Source organism: Alternaria incomplexa (genome assembly GCF_024043165.1).
Source record: "Alternaria incomplexa strain BMP 0042 chromosome Unknown scaffold_17, whole genome shotgun sequence".
Classification (NCBI taxonomy): Eukaryota; Fungi; Ascomycota; class Dothideomycetes; order Pleosporales; family Pleosporaceae; genus Alternaria; species Alternaria incomplexa.
In genome coordinates, this window is record NW_026249866.1 from 513,111 (window position 1) to 540,320 (window position 27,210).

At 53.4% G+C, this 27,210-nt stretch overlaps 7 protein-coding genes across 7 annotated transcripts; 2 read left to right on the forward strand and 5 right to left on the reverse strand.

The window, feature by feature from the left end:
• Nucleotides 1–304: 304 nt before the first annotated feature.
• UBC13 (Ubiquitin-conjugating enzyme 13) lies at nt 305–911 on the forward strand (the record flags this gene model as incomplete). The annotated part of the gene is made up of 4 exons (XM_051439338.1): nt 305–357; nt 415–507; nt 547–686; nt 736–911. The coding sequence occupies 4 exons, from the start codon at nt 305–307 to the stop codon at nt 909–911; spliced, it is 462 nt and encodes a 153-aa protein (XP_051286942.1).
• A 7,236-nt stretch (nt 912–8,147) lies between these two features.
• On the reverse strand, nt 8,148–8,438 carry J4E90_009821 (uncharacterized protein; the record flags this gene model as incomplete). The annotated part of the gene is made up of 2 exons (XM_051439339.1): nt 8,148–8,258; nt 8,319–8,438. 2 exons carry the CDS (start codon nt 8,436–8,438, stop codon nt 8,148–8,150), a joined length of 231 nt encoding a protein of 76 aa, XP_051286943.1.
• A 928-nt stretch (nt 8,439–9,366) lies between these two features.
• J4E90_009822 (uncharacterized protein) lies at nt 9,367–11,080 on the reverse strand (the record flags this gene model as incomplete). The annotated part of the gene is made up of 2 exons (XM_051439340.1): nt 9,367–10,815; nt 10,868–11,080. 2 exons carry the CDS (start codon nt 11,078–11,080, stop codon nt 9,367–9,369), a joined length of 1,662 nt encoding a protein of 553 aa, XP_051286944.1.
• Nucleotides 11,081–11,572: 492 nt separating this feature from the next.
• On the reverse strand, nt 11,573–13,262 carry J4E90_009823 (uncharacterized protein; the record flags this gene model as incomplete). The annotated part of the gene is made up of 2 exons (XM_051439341.1): nt 11,573–12,295; nt 12,357–13,262. 2 exons carry the CDS (start codon nt 13,260–13,262, stop codon nt 11,573–11,575), a joined length of 1,629 nt encoding a protein of 542 aa, XP_051286945.1.
• An 814-nt stretch (nt 13,263–14,076) lies between these two features.
• J4E90_009824 (uncharacterized protein) lies at nt 14,077–15,899 on the reverse strand (the record flags this gene model as incomplete). Its single annotated transcript, XM_051439342.1, has 4 exons — nt 14,077–14,398; nt 14,535–15,100; nt 15,353–15,728; nt 15,787–15,899. 4 exons carry the CDS (start codon nt 15,897–15,899, stop codon nt 14,077–14,079), a joined length of 1,377 nt encoding a protein of 458 aa, XP_051286946.1.
• Nucleotides 15,900–16,762: 863 nt separating this feature from the next.
• On the reverse strand, nt 16,763–20,209 carry J4E90_009825 (uncharacterized protein; the record flags this gene model as incomplete). Its single annotated transcript, XM_051439343.1, has 3 exons — nt 16,763–16,804; nt 16,860–19,490; nt 19,541–20,209. The coding sequence occupies 3 exons, from the start codon at nt 20,207–20,209 to the stop codon at nt 16,763–16,765; spliced, it is 3,342 nt and encodes a 1,113-aa protein (XP_051286947.1).
• A 3,494-nt stretch (nt 20,210–23,703) lies between these two features.
• On the forward strand, nt 23,704–24,542 carry J4E90_009826 (uncharacterized protein; the record flags this gene model as incomplete). Its single annotated transcript, XM_051439344.1, has 2 exons — nt 23,704–23,708; nt 23,831–24,542. The coding sequence occupies 2 exons, from the start codon at nt 23,704–23,706 to the stop codon at nt 24,540–24,542; spliced, it is 717 nt and encodes a 238-aa protein (XP_051286948.1).
• Nucleotides 24,543–27,210: the final 2,668 nt, after the last annotated feature.

The following is a 27,210-nucleotide window of genomic DNA, read 5'->3' on the forward strand; positions in this document are numbered from 1 at the left end:
GTTGGTGATAGCCCTGGCCCCTTGGCGCGCCTCCCCAGCGATGGAGATGCCGGCTGTTGGGCTAGGCCTCGTTCGGCAACGTCGGTGGCATGCCCGACCGATTACGCAAGGTCAAACATCCAGCCCGGGAGGTTTAGCGCAGTGGCTCTTACTGCGAAGGCGCGGCATCTTCTTCTCTTACCTGGAGGAATAAACTTACCTCCTCCAACTAGGCTTCAACGACTGTCGCACTCCGTACTCGTGAAGCATATCTTTCGCGATCACCCCTCCTCTGCCGCTGACGAGTCCTGCCCCGCCTTCAATCATGTCGCTGCCCAAGCGAATCATCAAGGAAACCGAGCGCCTGGTCAACGAGCCGTGAGCATGTCCGCTATAAGAATCTCCGTAGATTTACTAATGCAGTTACCTGTACAGTGTGCAAGGCATCAGCGCGACACCTCACGACGACAATCTCCGGTACTTTGATGTCACGATCGACGGCCCCAGCCAATCTCCTTATGAGGGTATGTTTGCACATGCAGTAATCTTCGAGTCGTGGCTTACAAGTCTCCTAGGAGGCGTATTCAAGCTCGAACTGTTCCTCCCTGATGACTACCCCATGACGCCGCCCAAGGTTCGCTTCCTTACCAAGATCTACCACCCCAACATCGACCGTCTAGGGCGCATCTGCCTCGACGTCCTCAAGAGTAGGTGGAACCCGACCTTGCAAAGGGACGACCTGGCTAACGTGTTTAGGCAACTGGTCGCCCGCGCTCCAGATCCGCACCATCCTCCTCTCGATCCAGGCTCTCTTGGGCGCGCCCAACCCTGACGACCCTCTCGCGAACGACGTTGCGCAGGCATGGAAGGAGAACCAGGCACAAGCCATCCAGACAGCCCAGGAATGGACCCAGCAGTATGCGAAGCCATGAGCGTCGAAATAGCCAAGACCACGTATACTATGCGGTTAGCACAGGCAAGATCATGGTGTTGCCTTCGGAGGACACAATCTGAGATAGCAGAGGAGGGTTCTCCTGTGGCTGTTCCCCGGCGATTGTGGATCGAGTTAGCCTAGTCTTCATAATGGACTGGCTTTCCGATACTGCCCATTTCCTTTGTACGATACTGGCCATTGATTGCCTTGCAAGCCTGGCGTTGGATGGACGATTGGAGGCACATAACCCTATTGGCAGAGCAGAATTTCAGGTAGCTCTGTTTGCCGAACCTGACCAGGACGAATAACATGGAAATGAATAACGATTCCAATGCCCAAATCTGATTCGCTTCCATCGTTAACTGAATGTGTGTGATACCGATCATGTCTCTCTTATCAAGCTAATACAGCACGCGTCTGCTGCGGACGTTGTAGTGTGTCTCGTATTGAAAGTAGCTCCTACCTTTCCAGTTTTGCATAACATGAACGCCGCATGTTCGCACATGTGGTTCTGCGTGTCTTGGGGCTGTCGTACACGCTTGCGTGGGGAGGCTTCCAAGCTCGAAGTGGATGGCGGGGGTGCTCGCCAACGCTACTCCCTCCTTGTGGCGGCCCAGCTTGAGGCGCCGAACCCTCTGCCACCACACCCAAAGATACTCGGAAATCATTTGTCCTGCTGTCGACGATACCCACCTCCTTAGCAGTTTCGCCTTAGGCATACGCAGCTTTTCGACTGCGCAGTCTGCGTCTTGCTGCCACGACCCTTTCTCAGGCAGATAGGATCTCATCGACTGATAGACCCCGTTCATTTTCGGCTCCTTCTCCATACTCCTGCGTGACGGAGAGTAGGCCAAGGCGATGACGTCCAGCGTCGCGAAAGCATTTGGGAGTGTCTTGGCTGCCATGAAGTGGCCGTCCTAGTCGCGGCAGACCGCACAAATTCATCCCCACCCTACTTACCGCCACCATCCCCCGTCAACGAAACGTACAACGACCGCATAATTCGCAAGCCTCTCCGAAAGAGCCGCCCCTCTCGTGATAGATACTTCCGGTCGTATATGGTGCAGCACCTACCGCAGTCGCTGCCAGGGAGCTCCGCGATGCTCTCCGAAGGGGCACGGAGGAGCTTCTAATGCAGAACGACTCACACCACAGACGATGCGATGGGCTTCAAAAACACCAAGCCGACGGTCCGAGCAGCTGTACAGGATGCGCCGGCGTATCCAGGTATCTGCAGCACTCGTGCGCCTCTGATACTCTCGCGGATCAGCCTCCAGCATCGAGAGCTCAGGCGGAGCTCCGCGACAGTCAACCGCAGCCTCAGATCGCGACCGCTTTGCACCCCTCTGCCATGCCGACACTTATATGGATACGCGCTTACGGCTGGAAGTTACTGCAAGCTCACACAGCATGCATCCTTCACTCGGGAGAAGCAGAGCCCGCACTACTTCGCCGGGCACCTCCGAAGCCACGGACAAGATCGCGACGTACATACCACGCCACGCCTAAAGAATCTTCGATAGGCTCCGGGGCTTGATACTGCGTTGCGACCGCCGATAAACTGACCGGCAGCAACCTCACAACTGAATTGCGGCGCCGACTGCCCCTCTTTTACGCTGGTCGCTGTATGAACCGCAACGCCTCTGGTCACACCGACGTTTGTGAAGACATTCGATTCTACGAAACGATACCGACGCTTCGCCCATCCGCAAGAGCTCCACCCCGCGGCCACTCTACGCCGCTCGATCCCATTCCGTCACGATGCCTGAACACCATGTCGTACTGATCGAACAAAGGTGGAGGCTGGCGTTCTGCCTCTCTCACAAAACTGGATCCCGCGCCGGCGAGTTCGCCGACGGAAAGTTGAGAGAAACGCCAACAAGAGCAGTGCGCTATGCACCAGCGGCAAAATGGGAAACGCGAGGATGTTGCGAGGAACGACGCATACTCTGGCTCCAGAGTGGTCAAAGAGCAGATAATGCTCCCTCCGAGTTTCGCCATCGCTCAAGCTGGTGTCACGACTGCTACCTTCTTTAGGCTGACGACAATAAGCGACGAGAATCGGCGGTTGCTGCAGCGCAATACGACGATGATCGGAGGCTCGAACGGAGCGATTGCCGGCGACTAGCATATGCCATGTAGCCGATGTCGAAAATTGACAACACGGCTGAACAAAGAAACCTGGAGGCGAGTTCTGGCATGTTGCGCGCCTGAAGGGTCACAACTTTCGCGGACCCTATCGGAGAGCGCATGCGTTCGATAAGTCAAGCGGAAGGACGCGTCAAGGCCCTCATGCTTGTGGCATTCGTGCATTCCGATAGCGACAGGAAGTTCGGCAGCTGGACACACTGCTGGCGTGTATCGACCCGGCCTATACCTTCACAACTTGGCAAACTTTCGGCTCCTTTGTATATGGATATACACCGCCATCTTCCTCCTGTGGCAAGGCTACGGTGGCGGTCGCTGTACCATGGTCAGCGCTGACCGCGTGGCAAACATCGACAACTCATTTCGCCGACGTCTCCTACGGACGACCTTGTCATCATTGGAAGGCGTCATCAAGCTTGCTGTCGACAAAAAGACCAACTGAAGACCTGGATATGCATCTCCGCATCGTTGTCAAGGAAAGAATGAAGAATCAATGCTTCGCAGCACTCCTAGACAGGACTGAGTGTTGGAGCTGATAGACCACATGGTAGCGAGTCTCAGAGATGGTTGCCGTGTTTCGATTAATCAGGTCGGTTCAGGTTGAACTCCAACTTGGTCGCGCGAATCCTATTTCAATCCCGTCCTGACCGGCGTTCGTTGTGGCCAGGAGAGTCTGCGATGCCGGAATACCGTTGCAACACAGACCAAGACCACAACGCCATGAATTCAACTCCGATGCGACATGGGACCACAAACGTTTTATGACCAATTCTTTGGCACAAAAAGAAGTATGGACCGGAGTCGTTGCCGGCCGCAACCTAGACTTTCAGTTGGGGATTGAATACCCTCATTCGACAGCGAGCATGGTCAAGAAGCGGAGCGCTCGTGTGCACACCGTTTCGACTTGACTACTTCATTGTAGAGCCTCGACAATGGCGTCTACTGTCTGGGAAGTCCGTTATCGAGCGTCAGAATGTCATCATTACCCTTAAGTCGCCGGTTGCGAGAATGGACTAGCTGAGACCTCACTTCAACTCTTTGCGCCAGACGGCTTGACAAAGACATGTCGGCAGTGATGTGCTGTGGCCCTCGTCTCACGCTTTGCCGTAGCAGATTTGGGGCGCACTGTGGCCCGACACCCACAGCATGGACCAGAGCAGCTCGAGACACTGCCATGGTGAACGTGAGGGTTCTACACATGCGGTTCATGAACCTGTCTTGACGCTCACGCATGTTCAGCAGATGTATCAAAAGACATGTATGTCTTCTTCAATCTGTTGATCCGTTGCTGCGATGCAGTTGGTATACCATCAGACAACTAAGACGGCTCGGACCAAGCGTCGAGGGAAGACACTCAGTACTCGAGCCAGTCATCATGCCAGACTTCGCGGATTCGAAAGGCCGAGGTAAGGTAATAGTACCTCGTGTAGGTTACCAGTACTTTGCCCTTGTCGCCAGGACATCTCATCCTTTTTATTGAAGAGTTCCAGTTCGCTTGCGTTTGCGTCGAGCGCCGTTGTTCAGGTAAGAGAAGGTTGCTCCGCGAAGTGGGTAAGAGGCGCAACAGGAAGTTCCCTACCCATGGTTAGCGGTCAGGGGACTCGATGCCTCCGCTCATACATTTTACCACTCACTTGTACCGTTGCCCTTCTGGTCTTCAAATCCTTGTTCCTCGACGCCTGGAGATGTCCTTCGATCGTTTCTTTTCCTGGCCCAAAAATGATGCCAGCATATCAGTCTCCCAGCTCCAGCGTTCGCAGCGACTTTATACCTCCGGTCATACGATGATGCTTTCTTGATGGTTGTATGTTTCCTCGGTCCTTGGCGTCTCGGTCTTGCCCTCCCCCAGCGTGTGAGCGATGCAGACTCCTACTGTGTCGCTGCGATAGCCCCATAGCCATCTGCTACAACGGCCATTGGCGCGTCGCCGCAGATGCCTTGAAGGTGGTTTACGAGATCGGTCGTACGGTGTCCTGCTTCGTGGCTTCTCAATTCGTTCGAGTTGTGGTAGCGTACGGCTGGAGCGCGCATTGTGCGGAAGGAGCGCCCGACTTTTCTCAAGTCTTCGAGGAAGGGCCAGGGGTCAGGCCGTGCATGTCGAGCATCTGCTGTCACAACACTGTCAGTCTTCGTAAGCCTACGTCTTCATCAAAGTCCTCCACCCTGGGAATACGAGTTGAGTGCAGGCCATTCCGAAGGCGCTCCGAGGTCCAAAGGTAACAGTCTCTCCTGCCTTACCTGGAGTGGGTGTGAATGTCCCTTGTCCTCCTCAGTCTCTGCCCTTGTCTGCCCCCAATCACCGCTAGAACGGCGTTGTACGCCCCTTGCTCCATTTGGAGACTCCCGCGGAGTGCAATGTGGCGAATGCGGCCTTCCGGCAGCCTTGAGAAAAGAGCTCTTCGCACGGATGGTCATGTGCATTTGCTCTGTCTTTTGGCAATACTGTCCCACACCCCTGGTTGGAGCATGTGTATTGCAGTCGTCGTGTCCGAGAGGTGCGAACGAGGCCGCCAGGTGACGAGAGATACTTATGATCGCGGGGATCTCGTTCGAGGGGTCACCGCCGCCGTCGCGAGCAGGGAGCATTGCAGGCTATCCAATAGTTCCCTGAAGGCTTGCAAGAGTCAGCGAAGGCTCGCGAGCTGAGCGCTTGACCATTGTATGTCGTACCGAGTGGTGTTGAAAACTTGCCGTTGCGCCAGATGTCTACGATGGGCGCAGGCTGTATGAGCGATACCTCTGCTGCGACGAGGGTGTTGAGTACCATTTCCGCTTGCCTGCTCTACATCATGCAGGTTGCTCGAGGTGGTTGCCGGCTTGATGGGTGTCTTGCTGGATGCTGCCCGGCGCTGCCGCCGCCCCGGAGGTCCGCAAGAGAGGCAGATTGAACATCTGCAATGCTGCTTCTATTTGCAGGAGCTGGATGCTAAATCTCCCCCGAGCAATAGTATATCGCTCGAGTGCGCAAAGGTGGCGTGGTGGTGGTGTTGCTGCCGTTGAGGAGAGGCAGTATCAAGCCAAACTTGCGCTAAGGCTCACCACCGAGCCATATGAGATGCAACACCACAACAAGCTGCACTGAGGGCCATTGGGATAGAACTCTCGTGGAATCGAGGTCCAATTCAGCTCAACGTTGGCGCAGGGTGATCTAGTCAAGGAGATGGGAGGGAGTCAAGCTTGTGGTCGCGGAGAAGAGTCTCAAGCGGCAGAGCAGCCACCCCAACAAAGTCGAACATCAGATGAAGCGGTACAATGCAGACCTGGTGCTCCTCGTCGCCTAGAGGTCCCCTGCAACCCTGTCGTCGCCCCGCCTTAGCGAATCGCCCACGTTGCCGCCCCAGAATCCAAAATGCCATTGGACCCACCCAGTCTGAGGTCCTTGGGGTATATATATCAATTAAACCCTCTATCTTCCATCAAATCACACCGGGCGACCGTTCTCGGTATACAAAACGAACTGGCTCAGCGGTCTAGGATCTGGTTAAGGTACGTCCTGTGTTTCCTTGAGGTTCGGCAATTCGACAACGTGCGGTGAGTCGATCCCCCATGGGATCGGCTGGGTATTGGAGTTGGGCATCAGGTACGTCCTTGTTATTTCTTTTTGCCATTTGTTTTTTTTTATTCCTCCGCATAGTATATTGTCCTATGTGCTCCAACCTCTTTTTGCCAGTACTTCTGACTTAGAAGTGTATGGTGGGTCGAGAGTTCACGCTGATTATAGGTGTATTTGTTGCTGATTTGTCTCTTTTTGCCCTTTTTTGCGAGCTCCGTTACAACGCTCTCGCTTTAGTACACCGCTACAACCTTCACACAGCTATCTCTAGCAACTAGAAGAGCTTTCTCGGACTTCAGACGCACATCTCATTTCTCATACTTTGCTCATAAGCATAGCGAGCTTCCTGGGCATCTGCGAAAGAGTTTGCGCTGTTGTGATGGGCTTTTACAGCTCATCTTACGGTATCGCGCACTGCCAACAACGCGTCCGCTACTCTTACTATTATGCAGCAAGCTGGCGCAGCTGCTACAATATCGTGAGAAGCAGAGGAGACTTGTCTGCGATGCACTGCGCGTAGGAATGCGACAGCATACTGCGTTCACTGCAAAAGCCGCTCATTAAGTTCATGGGCACTCCCGCGGCGCGCAAGAGCTCCTGTTATCCCGATTGCCATCATCAACATCTGACAAAGCCTCCACTAGAAGGCGGAGAGAAGCGATATAGTATTTGCGAGCTTTGGTGCAAGAGGCAAGCTTTTCAGGCTTAAGACGAGCTTCGATATGGCTCGAAAAGACCTCTGTACATCTGGTGTTGTAGGTTATGGATATATTATCAAGTCTGGGGGCTAGATGCGCGGCGTAAAACAAATGCACCTCCCTCTAGAAAAGCGGCTTGTTCGATGACACGATACATGCGAGCACCATAGATGAGCTGCCGTCTCCGGGGGCAAGTCATATCTGGGTAAGTGGTTGTAGAAAAGCGCAGCAACGTACTTAGTATTCGTAGACAATCGCAAAGATCACACGGAACACCACAAAGTCATGCTAAATCAAGCTTCAAGACATGTCAATTACGTGAAGAAAGAAGGGGTATATTGCATCGCCTCTAATAACCCAAAATACTACTACTCAACAAATCCCAAGTCTTGAATCACCCCTTGCTACATCCACCGCGCATCATACGACTCCAGCGCTTGAAGCGCATGCGCGAAAAACCCTATATCCCTCATCTCCTCGCCTTCCCCACGCGACGTCAGCTCCCCTCTCCCGCGGCCAATGATCACTCCCGCAGTCGGACCGATTCACACACCCATCATGCACATGCATGCCCCATGCGCGCCGGGACGCGCAAACCAAGTCCACTACATTGCGAAGCGCCATGTGCGGACTGAAAGCGATGATGCGCTCTTCGTCATTGGGGTCGAAATGAGGGAGTTGGTGTGGTTCCGTAGTGATTAAGTTTTTCGGGGAAAACATTCTGGCGTTCTGGCGGTCTGATAGCGTGGTCGTAGTGCTGGTGGCGTCTTCTCCGTCATCACATGTCGAATTGTCTTCTAATCAGGACAACAGTACAGTAGGACAGGGGGGCGGTTCAAGCCCGACGGCTTTTGCGACAGTACTTTTCTGTGAAGTCGGTTTCGAGGATGGCGTGTTCTGGGCTGGAGGGAGTGGGTGGTGAGAGATGGGCACACGTTTCTGGCATCTGTGTGTTGTTAGTCCTCGCTATTCTGCGTCCCTCGTTCATGAACTTGAGGAGACCTACCGAGCAAGCTGAATCCGAGCGCGGTCGAGGTTGCATGTGTGATTGTGCTTCGAGGGCGCGCATTTCGTAGGTATATGTTATGCGGAGGAGGTCGTGGATTGTGAGGTGTGTGGTCGACATGATGGAGTGTTCTGGAGATGGGATGGTGCCGCTCTTCTTCTCTTTCTTGCAAGCTGTGATTTCGACGTCGATGTTGATACTCAAAGTTGAAGTCGGTCCGGCGCTTTGTTTATATAATCCCCGTTCGTCCTGTTACGCCTCTTTTCGCTGCTTGCTCACAAACACGTATGCCGTGATTGGTCCGAAGAGATATGCTTAGATACACAAAGTTCTAGATGTTGCTCGGACGAAGACCTGTGCGTCTCCAAAGTTGACGAAGATTGTGGCAAGACTCTGATTTTAATGGTTGTGAGATGAGGTGATTGAATGAGAAAACAAGGAAGCGACAACGTCTAGGGAAGCTTTATATCAAGAACCGCCCCCTCACACCAACACCTCATGCACATGTTGTGCACACATCAGCTGGTGGCGCTAATAGTCAAACTGGACTAGTTTAACTTGAACCAGCGAACGAGATCCTCGGAGCCGACATGATGCAGCGGGCGGGGGGTCTGTGCGCGTTCACTCTCGTTGGTGGGCATGAATAGCCGGGACATACGCTCATGTCGGACGACAGCAGGATCGCGGGTCGCGCTCTTTTGAAAGACCGATGTTGGCTGTTATGCTGTTGCCTGGGAGTGTGTGACGAAGATGAGGCGGGTTGGAGATGCGGCTTCGATGTTTTCACCCGGGATGGCGCTGTTAACGCCGAGAGACCCGTTGACATTTCCGAGATCACCGAGTAAGCCCTAGAGAAGGGCCAAGGCAGCAATTTTGGAGACGGTACAAGAGTTCTGAATTTGAGGCGACGGGACATTTGCGTACACCAGAAGGACACGTTAAGGTGCTTCGAAGATGGACACGCTACCTTTGTGGATGCAGCCAGCTCCTCTTCCTTTCTCTTTCACTCCATCTACTGCTACCACTACTACTGCATCTACGCCTACTTCTACGTCTTCTTCCCCAACGCAATCAAGCGTCCCCGACCATCAATCACATACACCTTACCGTCGCCAAACACCGGTCGTCCAAACTTCACCGCACCCTCCACCTTCGGCAGCGGTAGCTCAACCAACGTCCCATTGACCGGCACCGCCTTGAACGCTCTCAGTCCAGCCTGCACATCTGTGGCCCATACGATACCTGTCCCAGGCTGGCCTTTGTTGCTGGTAACTGTCGGGAGACCAGCACCACCCCAATGTCCGTTCGTTCCGGAGGACTTGCCAGCGAAGCTGAAGAGCGAGGACGATGCGTTCGGAGTAAATGCGTACGCGGATAAAGCGGTATTGCCGGGGTTGACGTAGACATAACCGCCTTCTAGCGGATAAGATCCAATAGCCCCAAAGACCTCGCCTTCTAAAGGAATGGTCTGCAGGATTCCATCCGTACCGTTTGTACCTTGCAAATACCCACCCAAGCTGTCAACTTCCGTCACGTACATCTTCGGGTTCGTAGAAGTCGCTATACCGATCCTCTTCCCACTCTTAGTCTTGAAAACATCGCCATCAAGTACGGCAAAGCCCCCACTACCAATATCCTGTCCAGAGTCCGTCTGCCAGTCCGATGGACGGAAGAAATCAACAAGTTGAATCCCAGCACCACCCGCCTCATCAAGAGTAATACGCGCCACGGTTTCCGAAAGAACACCCAAGGACTCGTGACCCTTCCTCGGTGTGACATCAAGCGTTGCAGCAGTCGACCCGCCGCCATTATCAATCGTGAAGAAGACATCTTTGCCATCCGATGAGAGGCCTGCGCCAGCCTGCCAGATGCCACCCGCGCCACCACCATGCCACGCTGTCCAGTCGTCATTATACAAACTCGCGTTTCCTGCTTGCGTTGTCCAAGTATACGTATTCTGCGTCGCGAGATTAACAGCGACAACACTTCCGGTGTAGTTGAACGCGTCGCATAGCCCGCCGAACCCCGCATACAGCACATCGCCCAGCAACAGCAGCGCGGGCCGCTGCAAGACCAGACCGCCCAGAAACGTCTTGCGCATATCGTTATCGGAGGGTTGGCCATCGATGATCATGGGGTATTTGTAGAGATCTTGCAACGTGTCTAGGTATACGCCGTAGAGATAGTAAACGGAGTTCAAAGGTGGGTAAGCGCCACCCGGTTGTCGGTAGTCTTCGATGTAGCTCTTGACGTAGAAGAACGCGATTTCGTTGCCGTCTTCACGGTAAATGATGGGTGTGCCCATTATGCCTAATGTTTTGCTGACGTGCGTCGTGCAATATGCTTGGTCCATTGGCCATGGTGAAGCGACTTGACGTTCGTTCAGTAGCTCGCCGGTCTCTGCGTCGAAGGTCCTGATGCGATTCTCAGTAGACGCAGTGAGAACGATTTGGCGGCCGGTGGAGGAAAGAGTGTGGACGAGAGGGCGAGCCCAGTGCTGAGTGATGTTAATGACGGGTCAGAAGTGAGATGCAGCGACGGCATTTTACTTTCTCGTCCGGGTTGAAGGTTGCGTTCCAGAGCTGTGTAAAATTTGGGAGGTCGGAGGGGTCGATGTTGTGATCGCCACCAAGATAGGACGACTGGTAGATGTCGGAGTCTTGGGGCGAGTCGGACGGTGAGCCTGTTCTTTGCGCCGTCGCAAACGTTACAGCGCTAGCTAGAGAAACGCAGAGCGCAACTGCACACGTTAGTGAGCGCATGTTGGCGGGCGATACAGAGGACAACGAAATGTCGCGCGCATAATGCGGACGCTACAAGACTTATGAACAGGATGTATGAAGATCGCTTGGCCTCGCGGAAAACAGATTGCATGCAGAGCCATGACGATAGTATCCGGGGGATTTGATCGCTTTCAATCTAATAGTCGTGGCTCGTGGTCGGTACTTGGATCACGTAGATGCCGGGTATTCTCCGCAACCGGGTTGGCTATATCGTGTATATTAGTTTGTGGGGCAGAACGTCGAGCATCACCCGGAAACTCCATGTAGATCAACATCTTGATGCGCCCGAAAGCTTTGTTGGAGGAAAATTGTATGTTCATTCTGATGCTAATTGATACGATAACTGTAGATGATGACGTCAGCGCAGCCCTGAGTAGAGTTGACTAGCATGCCTTACCTTTTGCGCCGCTTTTACTATGCCACAAGGGTTCCTCGAAACCTCCGCGTCATAGAAGGCTGGGCTTCCTTTCTCTATTGTTCCCGTTGCTGGCTGGGCTCTCTAGACTGTTCCACGCTAGGAACCTGGTCTTCCACCCTCTGCAACAGCGGTACGCGTTCCGCCTCGACGGCATCTCCTCCTTCAGCATCAGGGTAGTACATCTTCTTCCACTCGCCCTTGCCGACTTTACCAACCCTCCATGTTCCCTGCTCGCCCGCCTCTTTGAAGAAGTCCATGTTCTCATCGAAAGTCCTGCCACCAGTTTCTGGGAGGTAGAAGTACGTCCACAGCCCAGCGAAAGCATTGGTTGCAGCGAAGACGACGAAAATCCAGTAGTCGAGGTTGTTGAACAGGACAGGTGTGAGGAAGGTAATGGCGAAGTTGGCAAGGCCCCAGATGATGACGGAAATAGCGGTGCCTTGAGCGCGAGCGGTGGTCGGGAAGACCTCAGTGGGGAACAACCACACGGTTGATAGCCAACCGATTCCGAAGGCGCCGGTGGCCACGAACAAGATAACGGTTCCAATAATTCCGGGGACGATAATGGGAATGTTCATAGGCTCAGAGTTTGCTGCTAAGCCACCGAAGACACCGAGAAGTGCGAACGAGGTGGCGAGGATGACAGAACTGTGGATCATGATCTTGCGTCGGCCCATAGCATCGATCAAGAGCCAAGCGAGCGTCATGAGAAAGAAGTAGGACACGTAGTTGCCAAGGGTGAGGTATTCAGAGTTGCGGACTGAGAAGCCTAGGAGCTGTTTTCACATGTCAGTATTGAGTCAAAACCACACCACTCTGATCATGGACACAACTTACCTCAAAGATCTGCGGCCCGTACACACTGACTGCACCGTAACCCGTGAGCGCCTGGTTGACCTGGCACATTACTGTGACCATAGTGGGATGGAACTGCTCGTGGCCGGGGGTGAGCATATCCATGTACCCAACCTTGATATCCTTCTCCTTCTCGTGCTGTTCGAGTAGCTCATCAAGCTTCTCCTTGCCCTCATCTCCATAGATGTCGTCTAATGCCTTCTTCGCATCCTCCTGGCGGTCATGGAAGATGAACCAACGCGGTGATTCCGGAAGGCGTTCAACAAACGCCATCAGCAAAACGGGGTAAACCTGCATGACGATGATGGGGACGCGCCACGCCCACTGATTTTGCTTGCCAAGGAGGATGGTGACGAGCAAATTGATACCAAATGCCATTACGAGACCGAAGATGTTGGACTGGAATTCCTGGGCCAGCGCTTTGCCACGAGAGTCGTCGGCGCTCAACTCGGAAGAGTAGGTAGGAATGACTGCGTCGATTCCTCCAACACCCAGTCCCATGACTACGCGTCCAGCAAGCATAACGCCCAATGCGATCTCCGTGCTCTTTCCCAACATGCCCATTCCAGCCACGAACATGATCAGATTTCCCAAACTAGCTGTTGCCAGACTGGCAAAGATGCTCTTCTTCCTTCCCAACTTATCAGCGAGCATGGAGAAGAGCACAGCGCCGACAGCGCAGCCGAGGTAGTAAACCGCTACGATCACACCCACGACTGGTGACTCCTCCTCGAGGCCCATGGTGGATAGGTAGTCATAATTCGTGTTGATGAGGGACATCATTCCCTGGTCATACCCGTAGAGGGCAATGGCCGTGGCCGAGAAAATGACGACATTGGTTTGTTTGTCGGTGACGGCCTGTTTCGCATGTTCGACAATGAACGACATCGTGGCTGTTGCCTGGATACGAAGACGAAGCTCCGCGGAAGGTCAATCTGCGAAAGTAAAGACTCGTAGAAGGTGCACAGCAGGAAGAAGAAGCTGAGGAGGGAAGGAAAGTCTAGATCTTCAATATCCTACAAGCCACAATTCGCGGTCGACGTTTGGCGCTACTGTGCATGTTTCTTGGTCAGCTGGAAGAGGGTTGTTTTTTAACGTATGACGAGTGTATGCAGGGACGCGATGTCGATCTGAGACTAGGTGCTGGGTGAGCCCCGCCAGTTTTCCAAGGGGTCTTTTGCTCGCGACGGGCTCCTGTCGGCTCTTTGCTCTTAATCTTCATTTCTTGATTAGACTTGATAGACGCGTCTTCGCGTGCCTTTCCTGTAGATTCCACAAAAACATGTAGCGCACCATGCAGCTTGCAGCCAAACCGTTATTGTGCAGCTGCTAAGCTTCAGATCCGCGGCATAAGATCCTTAGCGCCACCAACCATTAGCGACGTCGCATTCGATCGATCGCATCCTTCTGCCTCACGACATCATCCTCAACTATTCGTCCACCGGGTCTCGAAAAGATCAGTCACCGCTTGTTCAGATATCCCATGCAACACAAGAGAAGGAACAAGGCATTGGAAGTGTCTCGTTCATTGTTATTTTCAGAAACGACGTCATGAAGAGTGGTTAGAGCCCTACTAGCGACTGCCATCTGCGCCTTGCATGCTTTTGGAGGAGTCGGCGTACCCACCAGGCGTATCCGTAAGGCCGCGCGCACCCATCGCTCTCATTCTCACATCCTTCTACTCTGTTATCTCAGACTCCGCTCAAGCCTTTGCTGAAGCCTCAACCTCGAGAGTCGATGTGGAGGTCTGGGTGGCCTCCCAAGCTTCCCAAGCTTCGAATAAAGCTTGTTTTGGGACGCAGTGTGCAACACGACCGTCCGAAACGCACTTCCAACCCTTACCGCAGTCGGCAGACCACTGCCAGTAGGATCCAGACTGCTCGCAAGTGACAGTCCATTCCGTCTGAGTCGCGTTCCTATAGGCGCAGTTGAACGCTCCAGGTGAGCAAGACATAGATGGAGCCAGCTCTGATGGGACTTGGAGAAGCTCGTCGCGGGCTCCAATGGTAGGCTTCGCATTCTGCCTGCAGTGGGCAGATTTCCTGTCAGCTGCTAGATCACAGGTCTGTCCCTGACCACAGTCGGATGACCACAGCCTGCAGAGGTAGAGGTACTAAGTCAGTATATGCCTCAAATAGACTTCGTAGATCCGGAACTTACCAGATTCCAGACGGAGAACAAGTGATTACCCAGCTCGTTCCTGTGCCAGAGTTGAAGGTGCAACCAAATGTTCCAGGCTCACAGGACTGAGATGGAGCGACATCCGATGGAACTTCCGATGGTTCATCACGAGCTGCAATTGCCGTATTCCACTCCGGTCCTGGGTTCCAGCAATGCGCGGCACCATTGGATAGCGCGAGGCACTTCAAATCTCCACAGTTGGCAGATTGCACCCACTTGCCCCGGTAGTCGCAGGTCATGATCCAGGCGTCATCCGTTGATTCGTCGTTGTCGCAGGAATAGGTCCCAGGCATGCAAGGAGCCTCACGCTTGGCGGCTGCCAGATCCGTGTTCCACTCCGGTCCCGGGTTCCAGCAATGGGCGGCTCCATCGGATCGCTCGAGGCACTTCAGAGTACCGCAGTTCGACGAGTACTGCCACGCACCCTTGTAGTCGCAGGTCATGATCCAGGCACCAGTTGTGGCGGAGTCCAGGCAGGTATAGGTTCCAGGCGCACAGGGAGGATCACGCTTTGCCAAAGTGTCCGACTCGACGACGGTGGGGGCCTGAAAACTTTTGTTAGCAATGTGCTATTGCGGGAGAAGGATGTAGTGGTCAGGAGTGGAAAGAACTCATGTCGCAGTTTGCAGTATGCATGCAACTAAATCTTAACAAGTACACACTTGCTAAGACGATGTATACTTCGACCTGGAAAGATCTGCGACACAAATCGTAGCCATCGGAGGTGAGATGCGAGCGATTCCGAGTCTGGAGTACAGATCTCTTCAAGCTCAATGAGAACACAGGAGATTGCTTACATGGGAAGAAGAGACAGATGGGTCCTTGGACCGTGGAGATGCCTCAGCGATCTCGGCGTCGTCGACGTCTCGGTCGAACATGCTGGGCTTCTTGCAGCAGTTGCAGTTGTCGCGACACTTCCAGCCCTTCTTACAGTAGTGGTCAGTTTGGCAGAAGCCATACTGACAGACCAAGACACCGGTGCGATCCTTGGCGCACTCGTAGGTCTTCTTGTCCTCGATATGAACATCGAAATCGACGTCACGCTTCTCGGATGCACCGGTGCACCAAGCACCTTTGCTGTTGTCGGCGCACGCGAAGGAGCACGCCTCGACGAAAGAGCAGGTGCCCGAGCGGAGGCAAGAGAGGACATATTTGTCGCTGTCGCACTTGTATCTGTTGACAGTCAGTATACTACCCTCTAAGAATATCAGCGAAAGGCGAGGCGACTTACGTGTGAACATCATCGTTCTCATACTTGGAAGCCACAGCAGCGGCGGTAGTCTCGACCGGCGAGGCAGCGACGAGCGCCACCAGCCCAGCGAGGGCGACAGTGATGAGCTTCATGGAAGCGTACTTGCAGGTACTGTCGTCGTGGTTGGGTGTGATATAGAGAGTGTGGAGGGGTTGATAGTGGAGAAGGGTGGTGCGGGAAGGTGATGGAAAGAGGAAGAGAAACGCGGGCTTATATCAACGCAGTGAGGCGAGAGAGCAGCTGCAGGCGTTTGCTATCCTGCTAGGCAAAAGCTGTTGAGAGGCGATACTCACCTTGGGCTTTTCAGGGTCCGACTTGCGGAGCGCGAGTGTTCGTTGGGTGCCCAGGTGGGGCAGTGGACTGGTGAGATTGGTGAGATAGTGAAGGAGGAAGGAGCGAAGTGCACGCAATCTGTGCTCTGCACCCACCGATCGAACCACCACACTGATGAATGAGTGAAGAAGCTAAATGAAAACATGACCGGTCGGTATGTAGGAGTTGAAGCATTGGGTATTCTAAACAGCAAAGACAATGCACGCGACGACATCCCAAGCAGCTCTGCAGTATACGTCTACACCATTGAACGCAGAAGCACAATTAAGATCGCACCACTTATCCATCGAGTAACTACATTACTACGACAGTATGATGTATCAACTCTAGGTACCTTCTCACATTGCTGGACCCTACCGGGTAGCGTTGGTGCTCACATGTCAAAATAGGCAAAGGCAGCTCATATAGAGTAGCAAGACTCACGCAAATCAGGAAAAATACTGTAGCTTGAAGAAAAGGAAATGCTTTTGATTCATCATAAGGATGCAGCTAGACGTTCAAAATCTATCGGTGACGCAAATGCAGTCAATCATCCAGGCCTCTATTAAACGCCGAGCAATGCAAATCTGCATAGTCTAAGATATCATAATGCGATCATAATCCGAAACAGTTGCAACAACATTTACTCGGCCTCGTCATCAGTGTTGGGTGGCTGAGGAGTACCCTAGTGAAATTGTTAGTAATCTGCATCGATGTGGGTGGAATGGGAAAAAACATACCTTGGGGCTGTTCAACCAGTCAATGTACCTCAATCTACGCCTGACCTCACGGTCCTTGAGCTCCTTCTTGGTCATCTTCTTCTTCTTCCTCGACCTGAACTTCATATCGTCCTTGTTGCCCTCGGCGTCACTCATGACGGGAGTACCGGTGGTGGACGGCGCAGCGGAGCTCACATTGCTGCTAACATTGCTGGATCCAGGGCGCGAGTCCTCGAAACGGTCCATGTTGACGGCAAGGTGGCCCTTGTGTGTGACGCGACCGTCGGCGACGTGCCACTGCTCGGGGCAGAGAGCACCGACGAATTCTTCGTTATGCGAGATCATGATCACACCACCCTTGTAGTCGCGGATAGCAACAGCGAGACCACCGAGAGAGTCGCGGTCCAAGAAGTTGGTGGGTTCGTCCAAGACGAGAAGATGGGGGTTGTTCCACATGGCACCGGCAAGCACGACCTTGACCTTCTGTCCTCCGGAAAGGCCAGAGATCTCGTTGTGGTTCGCAATCTCAGGATCCATACCGAGATCCTCGAAATGCTTGGAGATGACCTTGGGCTCCAAGACACGGTAACCGAGACCCTCACGCGACGACTCGTGATCGTCGAACTCCTGGACAAGCTTGGAGAAGCCCTTCTCGAGAAGCGTCTCACGCGAGATCTGGGTGTTGTATTTGGGCAGCATGTGCAACCACTTGACCTCGTACTGGAAGGTCTTCTTGTACTTCGCACGACCAATGAGTGCCTCGATCCTACGGGGGCCTGAGCCGTCGCCTAGATCGATGGGAGTTTCCATCTGCTTTTTGTCTTCCTCGCTGAGCACACGTGTCTGCTTCATGAGCACCTCACGATCGTCACCGTTGGCGTAACGCCATTGGAGATACTGGTTGGGAGTCTTCTCCATGTGCATCTCGACGTGCTCAAGAGCGTGCTGCTTGATGTAACCGATACGCAAGTTGGGGTGCTTCTCGACGGTACCTTCTTGAGGGACGGTCTCGCCAGTAAGCATCTTGATGAGCGTAGATTTACCAGCACCGTTGGCACCGATAATGGCGACTCGGGATGACAGTGACAAGTTGCAAGAAGCATCGGTGAGCGATGGCTTGGAAGCGCCAGGGTAAGTGTAGGAGCAGTTTGTCATGCGCAGAATGGAGCGAGTGTTCGACTTGACACCAGTGAGGATACCAGGAGGAGGGAACTTGAATTTGACCTGAGTATCCGAGAGCGTGTAGTAGCTCTTCGCTTCCGGCTTCTGTCGAACGAAATCAGCCAGGTTGCCCTTGTAGCAGACCAGCTTCTTTTGCTCGTAGTGGTAAATGTCGGTGCAGACTTCGTCGAGGAAACCAGAGTCGTGAGAAACGATCAAGCTAGTGATCTCAGTGTGGGACTTGAGGTACTTTCCGAGCCAAGCGACATTGGCAACATCCAGATGGTTAGTGGGCTCGTCAAGGAGGAGCACGTCGGCGCGCATAAGCATAGCACGGGCCAAAGCGAGCTTCATCTTCCATCCTCCGGACAGAGAGCCGACCTTGGCGGACTGCCTGCCTTCGGGGCCAGCGGTGAAGCCGACCTCTTCGAGAACCTCGGAGATACGCTCTCGGCTCTCGTCCGCGAAGCGCGGGTCGCGGACGATGTACTCAAGAATAGAGAGATCAGCGTCTTCTCCTTGGTTGTGCTCGACGAAGCAAGTCTTGACTTCGTCTTGAGAAGGGAAACCTTCCAGCTTGCCGCTCGCGATACTGCGCATGAGGGTTGACTTTCCAGCACCGTTGCGACCGCAAAGACCGTAGCGGTGGCCCTTGAGCAGGCGAAGGTTGGTGTGTGAGAGGAGCAACATACCACCGTATCCTAGGGAGAAGACAGCGTTGACAATCTCCGTCTCTCCGTCATCCTCCTTAACAGGCTGACCGAACTTGCGGTGGTCCTCGTCCACGTAGAACTGGTGCACGGCCTCTGCGACCTTATCGGCATCTCCAGCGTTGAGCAAAGGCTCCAGGTAAGGGCCAACGAGCTTTGGCAGGCGCTGAAGCTCGCGCTGATCAACAACCTCAGCAATCATCTCGGAGATGTACCTCTTGGTGATAGCCAAGACCTCCGCGTCTCCGGGGAAGTCAAGGAGGTTGGCAGAAGCGGTGATCTGCTTCTCGATGACCTTCTGAACATCTGATGGTTGTGTCCTCGCGATGGCGCCGCTGTCGATGTTGTGGTCTGGGTCGGCCATGGCCTTCTCGATAACGTCCAGCGCACGCTGGCCGATCTCGCGGACTTCAGGCAGGGAAGCGCGGTCCTTGACAGACTGCACACCTGGGCGAAGCTTGGGCAAAAAGGCGCGGGCCTCGATAGGGTCGTGAACGAGCTTGGTCAAGTTCTCGACTACGACGACAGTCTGGCGGGTGACCTCCTGAGATGTGGAAGGCATGTTCAGAGAGCGCTCGAGCAGAGGTGTGACCATAGCAAGGACGGGTGATGTGACAATAGCGACGAAGGTGGTCTGGGAGAGAGCGTGGATGGCCTTCTGCAGACTTGTTGTGGAGGGGTCTTCGATGGCCTTGACGAGGAGGGGTATCCGGGGCGCGATATCGTCGTTCTGGAGGAGGGTAGTGAGGCTGTTCATCGTCTTGACAGACTGCTTTGCGACCTGCTCGTGGTTAGTACGGTGGCTGTAGAATAGCGGATGAGGGACCTTACTTCAATCTTGAGATCGTGCATGCCGGCCTCGACGATAGGGATGAGACCCTCGAGCTTCTTGCCCATGGACTCGCGGAGAACATCCTTCTCCTTCTCGACCTCGAGGCTCTCCATGCCCATCTTGGCCTTGTCGGCCATGCGGCCGATGAGTTCGTAGGCGAAAGCAGCACCCTGCCACTTTCCGGACTTCTTGCCCAGGTACTTGGTCAGCACAGGCAAGAGGCCGAAGACCTTGGCCTCAGCGCTGAGATTCTCGAACAGCGAGTCGAGAGCGTACTTGGCCGACTCCTTGACGGAGCCAGTCTTGTCTGCCAGCAGGTCAAGGACCATGGGTACCAGCCCTTCGTTCTGGACGAGGAAGATGGCCTCTGTCAGGCGTTGTGTGCGCGGGAGGCGCTCGAAGAAGGCACCGAGGGCGTTCATGGCGCCCTCTCTCCGCACGGCATCCTTCTTGTTGGCCGCCGATTTCTTGATCTCCTCGAGTATGCCATAGCCAGTGAGGCCGCGGAAGCCTACTGAGTTCTGGAGGAGGGTCGTGAGGGCGTAGGCGGCGTCGACCGAGGCGTGCGACGTCTTTGCGGTGACGATGCTGCTGATGAAGGCGTTGACATCCTCCTGCGAAGGCGCAGGGGCTGCGCTGGCCTTGTCGACGACAATAGCTGGAGCCATAGGCGGCGACTCAGAGTGCGGCATCTGCGAAAGAAGCCGGTAGGGGTGAGTGGTGCTGCGCTGTGAATCTGCGACGAGCGATTTCTTTTTGGTGGAGGGGCTTATCGATACGGTCTGGAATTATTCGCGGCGGCTGAAGCGTAAGCGGTGCCCAACAGCGCGAGAGGGTGAAAACCCCGGGTATCAAGCGTGGATGTAGAGACGCCCCAACGGAAGAGTGGAGAGTCTATACAATACAGGAAAACTGAAAAAGCGAGGGCAGATAGACGGAAGGGAGCGTGGAGGGGCGGCTTGTATATACGCGCGCTGGCTGCACTAAAATTGTTCAGATTCTGATTATTCCACCCACGGGTCTGCATGGTTTTCGCCCGCCCTAGTCCCCTTCGGCTCCCTGCATTCCTGATGTTCGCCGGATATACCTTCCTGCGCCCACACCGTATCTCTGCTTACCAGAGCACATGCCTAATTGGCTCACGCTGAAACATGGCAAAGGAAACTTGTCGACGCGACTCTGATGCGACAAACTCAAAAGGCCGAGAGGCTTCGAAACCTGGATTCCAGTATCGCACGCGTCTCGCCCAGTTACAACTGGACCCTGACGCCCGAGCATCATATGCGTGTCCGTACTTCCAGGCTGCTCGCTCCTCGTCGCATCCGTTACTTGTACCACAATCTCGTCTTTGAATACCCCAGAACAATGTATGCAGAACTACTGCCGGAACAGCGTAAGGCACGCAAACACTAACGGCGTTAGCGCGCGAAAGTCTCAACAAAAGGATTGAGCGACTTACTAACAAAGTACCTGTAGCCGATGCTAGCAACGATAACTGCCGCAGGTACACAAGACCCTATCCACGAAACGAGGCATTGTATATGCTATCTCGACATCAAAGACCGCGTGTTGGTAAGCAGAGGCTCAGCGCTGCACATGGCTGTGAGCTGGAATAAATTCATATGTGGTCAGCTGAACATACATATGCGGCAGGCGAATGTCGCAGCTTATGTGCCAGTCCATAGGTGTCTTGCACTCCAAACATCACAACGATTTAGACGTGCTAGGACAGAATATGGCCAGAGTACTAGTCTACTTCAAAGGTTCTGCTTTTTCTCACTGCAGATGGCGATGCTGCCCCAGCTACTGTCATTTACGCATTGGATACCTTGTTAAGGCCATATTGGGGTACACCGTGGTTGCATATCAGAGGACATAGATTCCGCTCGTAGCATCCGCAACGGCCAGAGGAAGCACGACATTGACATTTGTTGTTACAACATATTGCTTTGGGGTCTAGAAAATTATCAGGAATGATGCATCACATACAAAGCAATTAAGTATCGGTAAATCACAAGTATCCAAGGGCCCCTTCGTGACTACGTATATTGAGGTCTGCGCTTGGAGTATACGATGCTTCCATGCTTCAAAGAAGGGAAAAGGCTTATACAATGTTCCTTGGGAGTGCTGAATGCTCAAATCATGTATTTCATGTTATAGCGGGCGCGTTACGAGTTTGATACAACGACCACGGTACTGCGGTGAAGCATCCAACAGCACTCCAGCGAACCGCCTCAAAGCTATCACAATCATCTCGCAGACCAAGGTATAAATTTCATAACCCGACCAAACCAAGCCAAGAGTCTAGTAAAAGTCAAAGGCGCGTCCTCTTCTTCGTTGATACTAGGCGCCACACGGGTGGCGACACACGCCCAAGCCGAGGTGAAAATCGAGACCGTCCAAGCTACAACCGATTGCACAAATACTAACAGGTAGTATGTGTCTGGAGTAGTCTATTCAATCACTTCGACAGTGAGCGAGTGCCTGGATGAGGTTTGCGACCATATGACAATGCAGACCCGAAAGTGCCCTGGCACCCATCCGAGGGAAGAACTGGACAGCCACCTCCACGAAGTGAATCTAGAAAGAAAAGCTAACAAGATTATATTGCCCCAACATCTGGTAAAACTCGTGTCTTTGTCGTAATGGAGACCGGCGCACCTGTTCAGTTTTTCCCTGGTATGAGGTGCTGCCCAGGTGGAGGGTAAAAGACGCGTCACGTGTGGACAACGCGACAGGAAAGGACGCTAGTGGCCCACTTCCGCGCGATCGCGCCATCGTCCCTGCGCGCCTACTCTGCAACACAGCAGCCACCTCAAGAGTGGTTGCACCTCCCAACTTACCTTAACGCGCTTTCGCTCAAGATCGAGGAGCTTGCCCAGGCCGGCTACGATGAGCCTCACTCTAGGAGTCACGCCTCGCGACGGTCCACAGAAGACTCGCATTGATGCATGCGCGTGTCTTACGCGTTGCGCTCGCTCATTGTCTTCGCGGAAGACGTCCTCATCTCATTCGCAGCTTCTACTCGATGTGGGAGGTTACATACGGCATCGCGATCGGCTGCGCGGAAGCCACACCTCTGATGAATGATACGTTCAAGGATCGGAAGGTACCCGAAAGACACTCCCGATGGCTACCAAAGCAGTTCCGGTGGCCTTTGCAACATTCACCGCATGCGCTTCGGTGGCTGGGGCCTTTCCATCATGAGTCGAGGCGGCTTTAATGAATCTCAGGGATCCCGTGTCAACCTATCATCAGTTGTGACAGGTACAGGGCTACTGGATGTGTCATTTAGAGCAACGCTATCACTATCGGCACTCACAATCGCAGGAGTGGCAGAACGGCGGGCTTACCGACTGCGCTGCGGTATGCTCTTGCCCAGCCCATGGATCCAGGTCTGTTCTTCCCTCACGCCACCGTCAGCGGCAGTGGCATATGTGCATGAGGCATCTGCTCACCAGCTTGGGTCATGTTTACTTCCATCCCCAGCTGGCTCTTACACTCTGCATCCCCATCAACCCATTGTCAACATCGTTCAACATCGTCCCACACTTCCACTATTGTCAGCAGATCGCCCGTTACGGTTTCCAACTACCCACTCTGATCGTTCTCGACGTCTTATTCGATCACGAATTCTCTATTACTACGATAATCAATAGCAATGGAGAACACATGGGGCGTGTGCCCTGCGTCCGTTGGGACAAACCTCTCAGCCATGCCAGCAGCTACGATGTGGGCGGGTATGTACCCCATGGCCTGGCAGGAGTTCCAGTGTTCAACCGACAAAACACCTCCACTCCAAGCTCACGACCGTCTCGCCGATGTGCTTGAGGAAATCGGAATTGGATCCACAAACGGTTCCCATACAGTTCTAGACATCAAAGCCTTCAGAGATTCCCTTAGAGACCGCCCGATCTACAGTCGTTTCATGCTTCGCAACGCCGCAGATCAACTGATTCGAGCTCGCCACGGTCAGGACTTTACACTGTTGGATTGCTATGGCAAGCCTTTCTTCTTCCCAGGAGAAAATCTTTCTTCTCTCGAGTATGTTCTACTTATGATCATGCAAGAAAACACTCATTCTAGCGCTAACACGCCGACAGTGAAGCTCCTGTCTTATTCTACTCCGGGATCCATGAACTCGCCGAAATCTTCCAAGCTGATGACGTCCGCCCTGCGCTCCCACTCTTTCTAGGGTCTGGAGAACGTCAAGAAGTACGCCCCGATCACGTCGACACTAGGCATCTGAAAGCTGGTGACCCTTTACCAGAAAGTCATTATCTCTACAGCAATCTTCCCCGAGCGTTCGTATTGGGCATGTACGAGTGGTACTGGCGCTCCAGCGGCGTGCCCGAGATCTTGCACCGTAGCCTTCGAAAGCTCGTACACACGGCCCGAATCTCCAACATCGTCTGTATAGGTCTGGGGACTCTGGATGCTCCAGATATTGCGCAAGCTCGCTCGTTAGTGCATCATATGATTGCTTCTTATATCGCTTACGATCTCGACCATTTATATGAAGCAGAAGGCATACCGCTCGAAAAGCCCATCAAAATTGTTGCGCAAGACCCTGCTTACACCTCCCTCGACCGCATAACGCTCCATTCGCTACCAAAACCGATTGAGGTAGTGAGCGATCCTCAAGGCTTCCTGGCCATCAACGAAGGCTCCCTTGTGTTTTCGAGCTGGCCTTCAGTTCCAGTCAAACAACTCATAGCCGATCTTGCGACTGAGCTACCGGATGGCAAAGGCCCTGCTGCCCTATTCCTGAACAACGACCGTAAGGACAAAGAATTTGGCGACGTGGATGTGGCCAGGTACGATCTTCGTCATTATGGCCCGGTGCGTCACATCAACGCGGAAACAAAGGCGTACGTGGAGATGCTTGAGTCCTATACACGGGTCTTCGATGGTGAACAACAGTTTGGTATTGATTTCGCGGGTAAATTACCAGGTTTTGAGTGGTTCCCGGATATGGACATTTGGGGTCGTGGAGAGTAGTCTGATGATGCAAACACTCCTTCACGTAAGGTGGCTACGCACAGCAGGCGGGTATGAGCGGTTGTAATAACCTTGATCAAGGTTCGCACATTGGCTTCCAGTCAATGCATATCGTTGTACTTCTGTGGTCAGTCTCCACATATGTGCATGATGACGTGCACTCCACACCTGCCTTCTCTTCTGATCCCAGCGAGACGGCTCGCCAGTACTAGGTACGCATATAATTGGGGGTTGACATTGACATCTTTAGATTTCTTTGCTGGACGAGCGTGCTACTTCTTCGTATTTGGAGTGGTCGAGTTGTAGTGTCTCGATACGTTACTATGCATATCCATCAATTGTCTGCAAACAGCCGGGTACCGAAAAAAGCCTACGGGTCTTATTTTTTTCCATGTATCTATCTCAGTAATGTACTATCTCGTTACAGTGATAGACCCTACCAGCGCCATTCCCGCTAGGCACAGCATGTCAAATAGGTCATTCGCTCTATTATCTGTCCCCTGCTTAGCCATGGACTCTACTCTCTGCGAAGAGTATGAACCCAAAAGCTACGTTGAGTAACAGCGAAGATGTGATTATCTTACCTCTTCCGCTGTCGTTGGTGTGCCCATGATTGCCGTTCTCATCCCACGTTATGGATATCGCTAGTCGAGGCGTCTCAATTTGGGGTGTAAGATGCCAGCACGCACATAACGTACCAAATCATACACTCACAAGCTATCACTTGCTGACATGGCGTACATGGCACAGGTGACGTTGTTGGAAATGTCGTGTGCAATCGTAGGTGGCCAGAGAAAGTTGGGTATGAATGTAGTAATGTATCCATGAAACTGGGAAGCTCGACAGATTGTGGCGATAGCGCTGTCTCGGTGGCTTCATTTGGTACCGCGAGGGATGCGAATATCATGCTTCGTCATCTGAAATGGCATTCCTTGATTTAATGGTCGTTTTATGATCAAGGTAGAGGTTGTACTATCGAGCTCTGCTTAGTCTCCTTGGAGGTGCCCAAAAATGCACTCTTAGCAGAATGTATCGAGAGACATACGATGGGCTGTGTTCTTGACCTAGGCCACTTCACATTGGCGTATCGACTGCGGAGTATTTCCTGTAAGCAACACCGCATACAGTCCAATTCGCCATCCGTATACGGCACAATACACCGCACTGGCATCGACACAGCCATACACCAGTCCTTCATCCGAGCCACACACTGCCTTCCCACCCGTCACAACCACGTCACCACCCTCCATCACGACCAACCCTCTGCAAACGCCAGCCCCATCTTTGTACCCACGCGATCAGCTCAGATCATAGATCCGCGCTAAGCCCGCATCGCATCATCTTGCGACTGTCAAGAATCCTTCGCTTACCCCTGACAACCCATACCGACAACACACCGTCGCTTTCACTAACAAAATGCAGCAAGACTCATTGGCCGGTGGCAGAAATGAACGCACGGAAAATCGACGATGCGGAGACGAATAGCGAGCAGACTAGATAGAGAAGGCAGTCCTCGCTTGCGGCTTTAGTGTATGGCATGCTTGCATTCGCGTGTGCATAAAGGCGCGCGTGAGCGACTGAGCGAGATGAGTATATGGTACGGTGTACACTTAAGCGATTCGCCAGACAAACGAAAAGATTGAGGTGAAGCGAATGTACAGCGTACATATAAGGCGCGGCATTATTCCACGGAGACCCTTCCATCCGGCGTCACTGTACTGTAGAGCTTGGTGCACAGAATGGCACACGTCATCCGAGCGTGGAGAGAGCAGCAGTGCAGAAGGGGCGGATCAACGGCGCATATGCGGAGAGAAAAGAAGAACCGCTGCCGGAACCAAGTTAGTAGTTAGTAGACTGGGGGCCTGCCATTATGACCCAAGCCTTTTGGCGAATTGGTGGGATATACGAGGTAAGAGATGCAGATGATAAGATTACCCTGGTATAGAGCGAGGGTGCGTGATGTGATGGGGGAAGGGAAGGGAGGGATGGGATTGCGGCGGCTCCGAGCTCGGGTAAGCTGGGGTGGCTGGCTGGGCTGCAGGATGTGTGCGGGAGTGCAATGAGTTATGCGTGCGTGCTCTTACTTCTACCAGGGGTCTGGTTTTCCCACGAATGACGTAGAAGGATTGCAGTGGCAGGTATATTGCTTGCCTTGCATTTCTGGTACAGTAACCAAGACCCCTTCCTCGTGTTCCGACCAAGTTGTTGTTCCAGTATGATGTCGGTCACGTATCGGAAAGTGGAGGCTTCGGAGTGTCTTGATCTGGGACCTTGGTGATAGACGTTGTGGGCCCGTTCATGTCGTCATACTTGCCTCCGTTGCGGCATATCAAGTTTGGAGCACGCAGGCTGGCAGATCCCGCACTGGGTTCGGGTATCGACATGATCCAGGAAAGAAGCTAAACAGATATTGCGATGTACGTTACATCTCGTTGAATTTAGGCCCGCATACTACCCCCTTCCTTCGGCTGCAGGTAAACGTCGTCGGCGAAGTACCAATGTATCTGCGACGGTTTCCACGCACGGCACAGTAACATGCTGCGTTGCTTGCGGAGCACATCGTATCGCATGCATGCAGTCTGGCAGAGAAAAACAAAACCCATATTCTTGAGCGATCGAGATTGCACGGAGCTTACCAACATGGGGTAGGTCAAAGGAAGCAAGGACA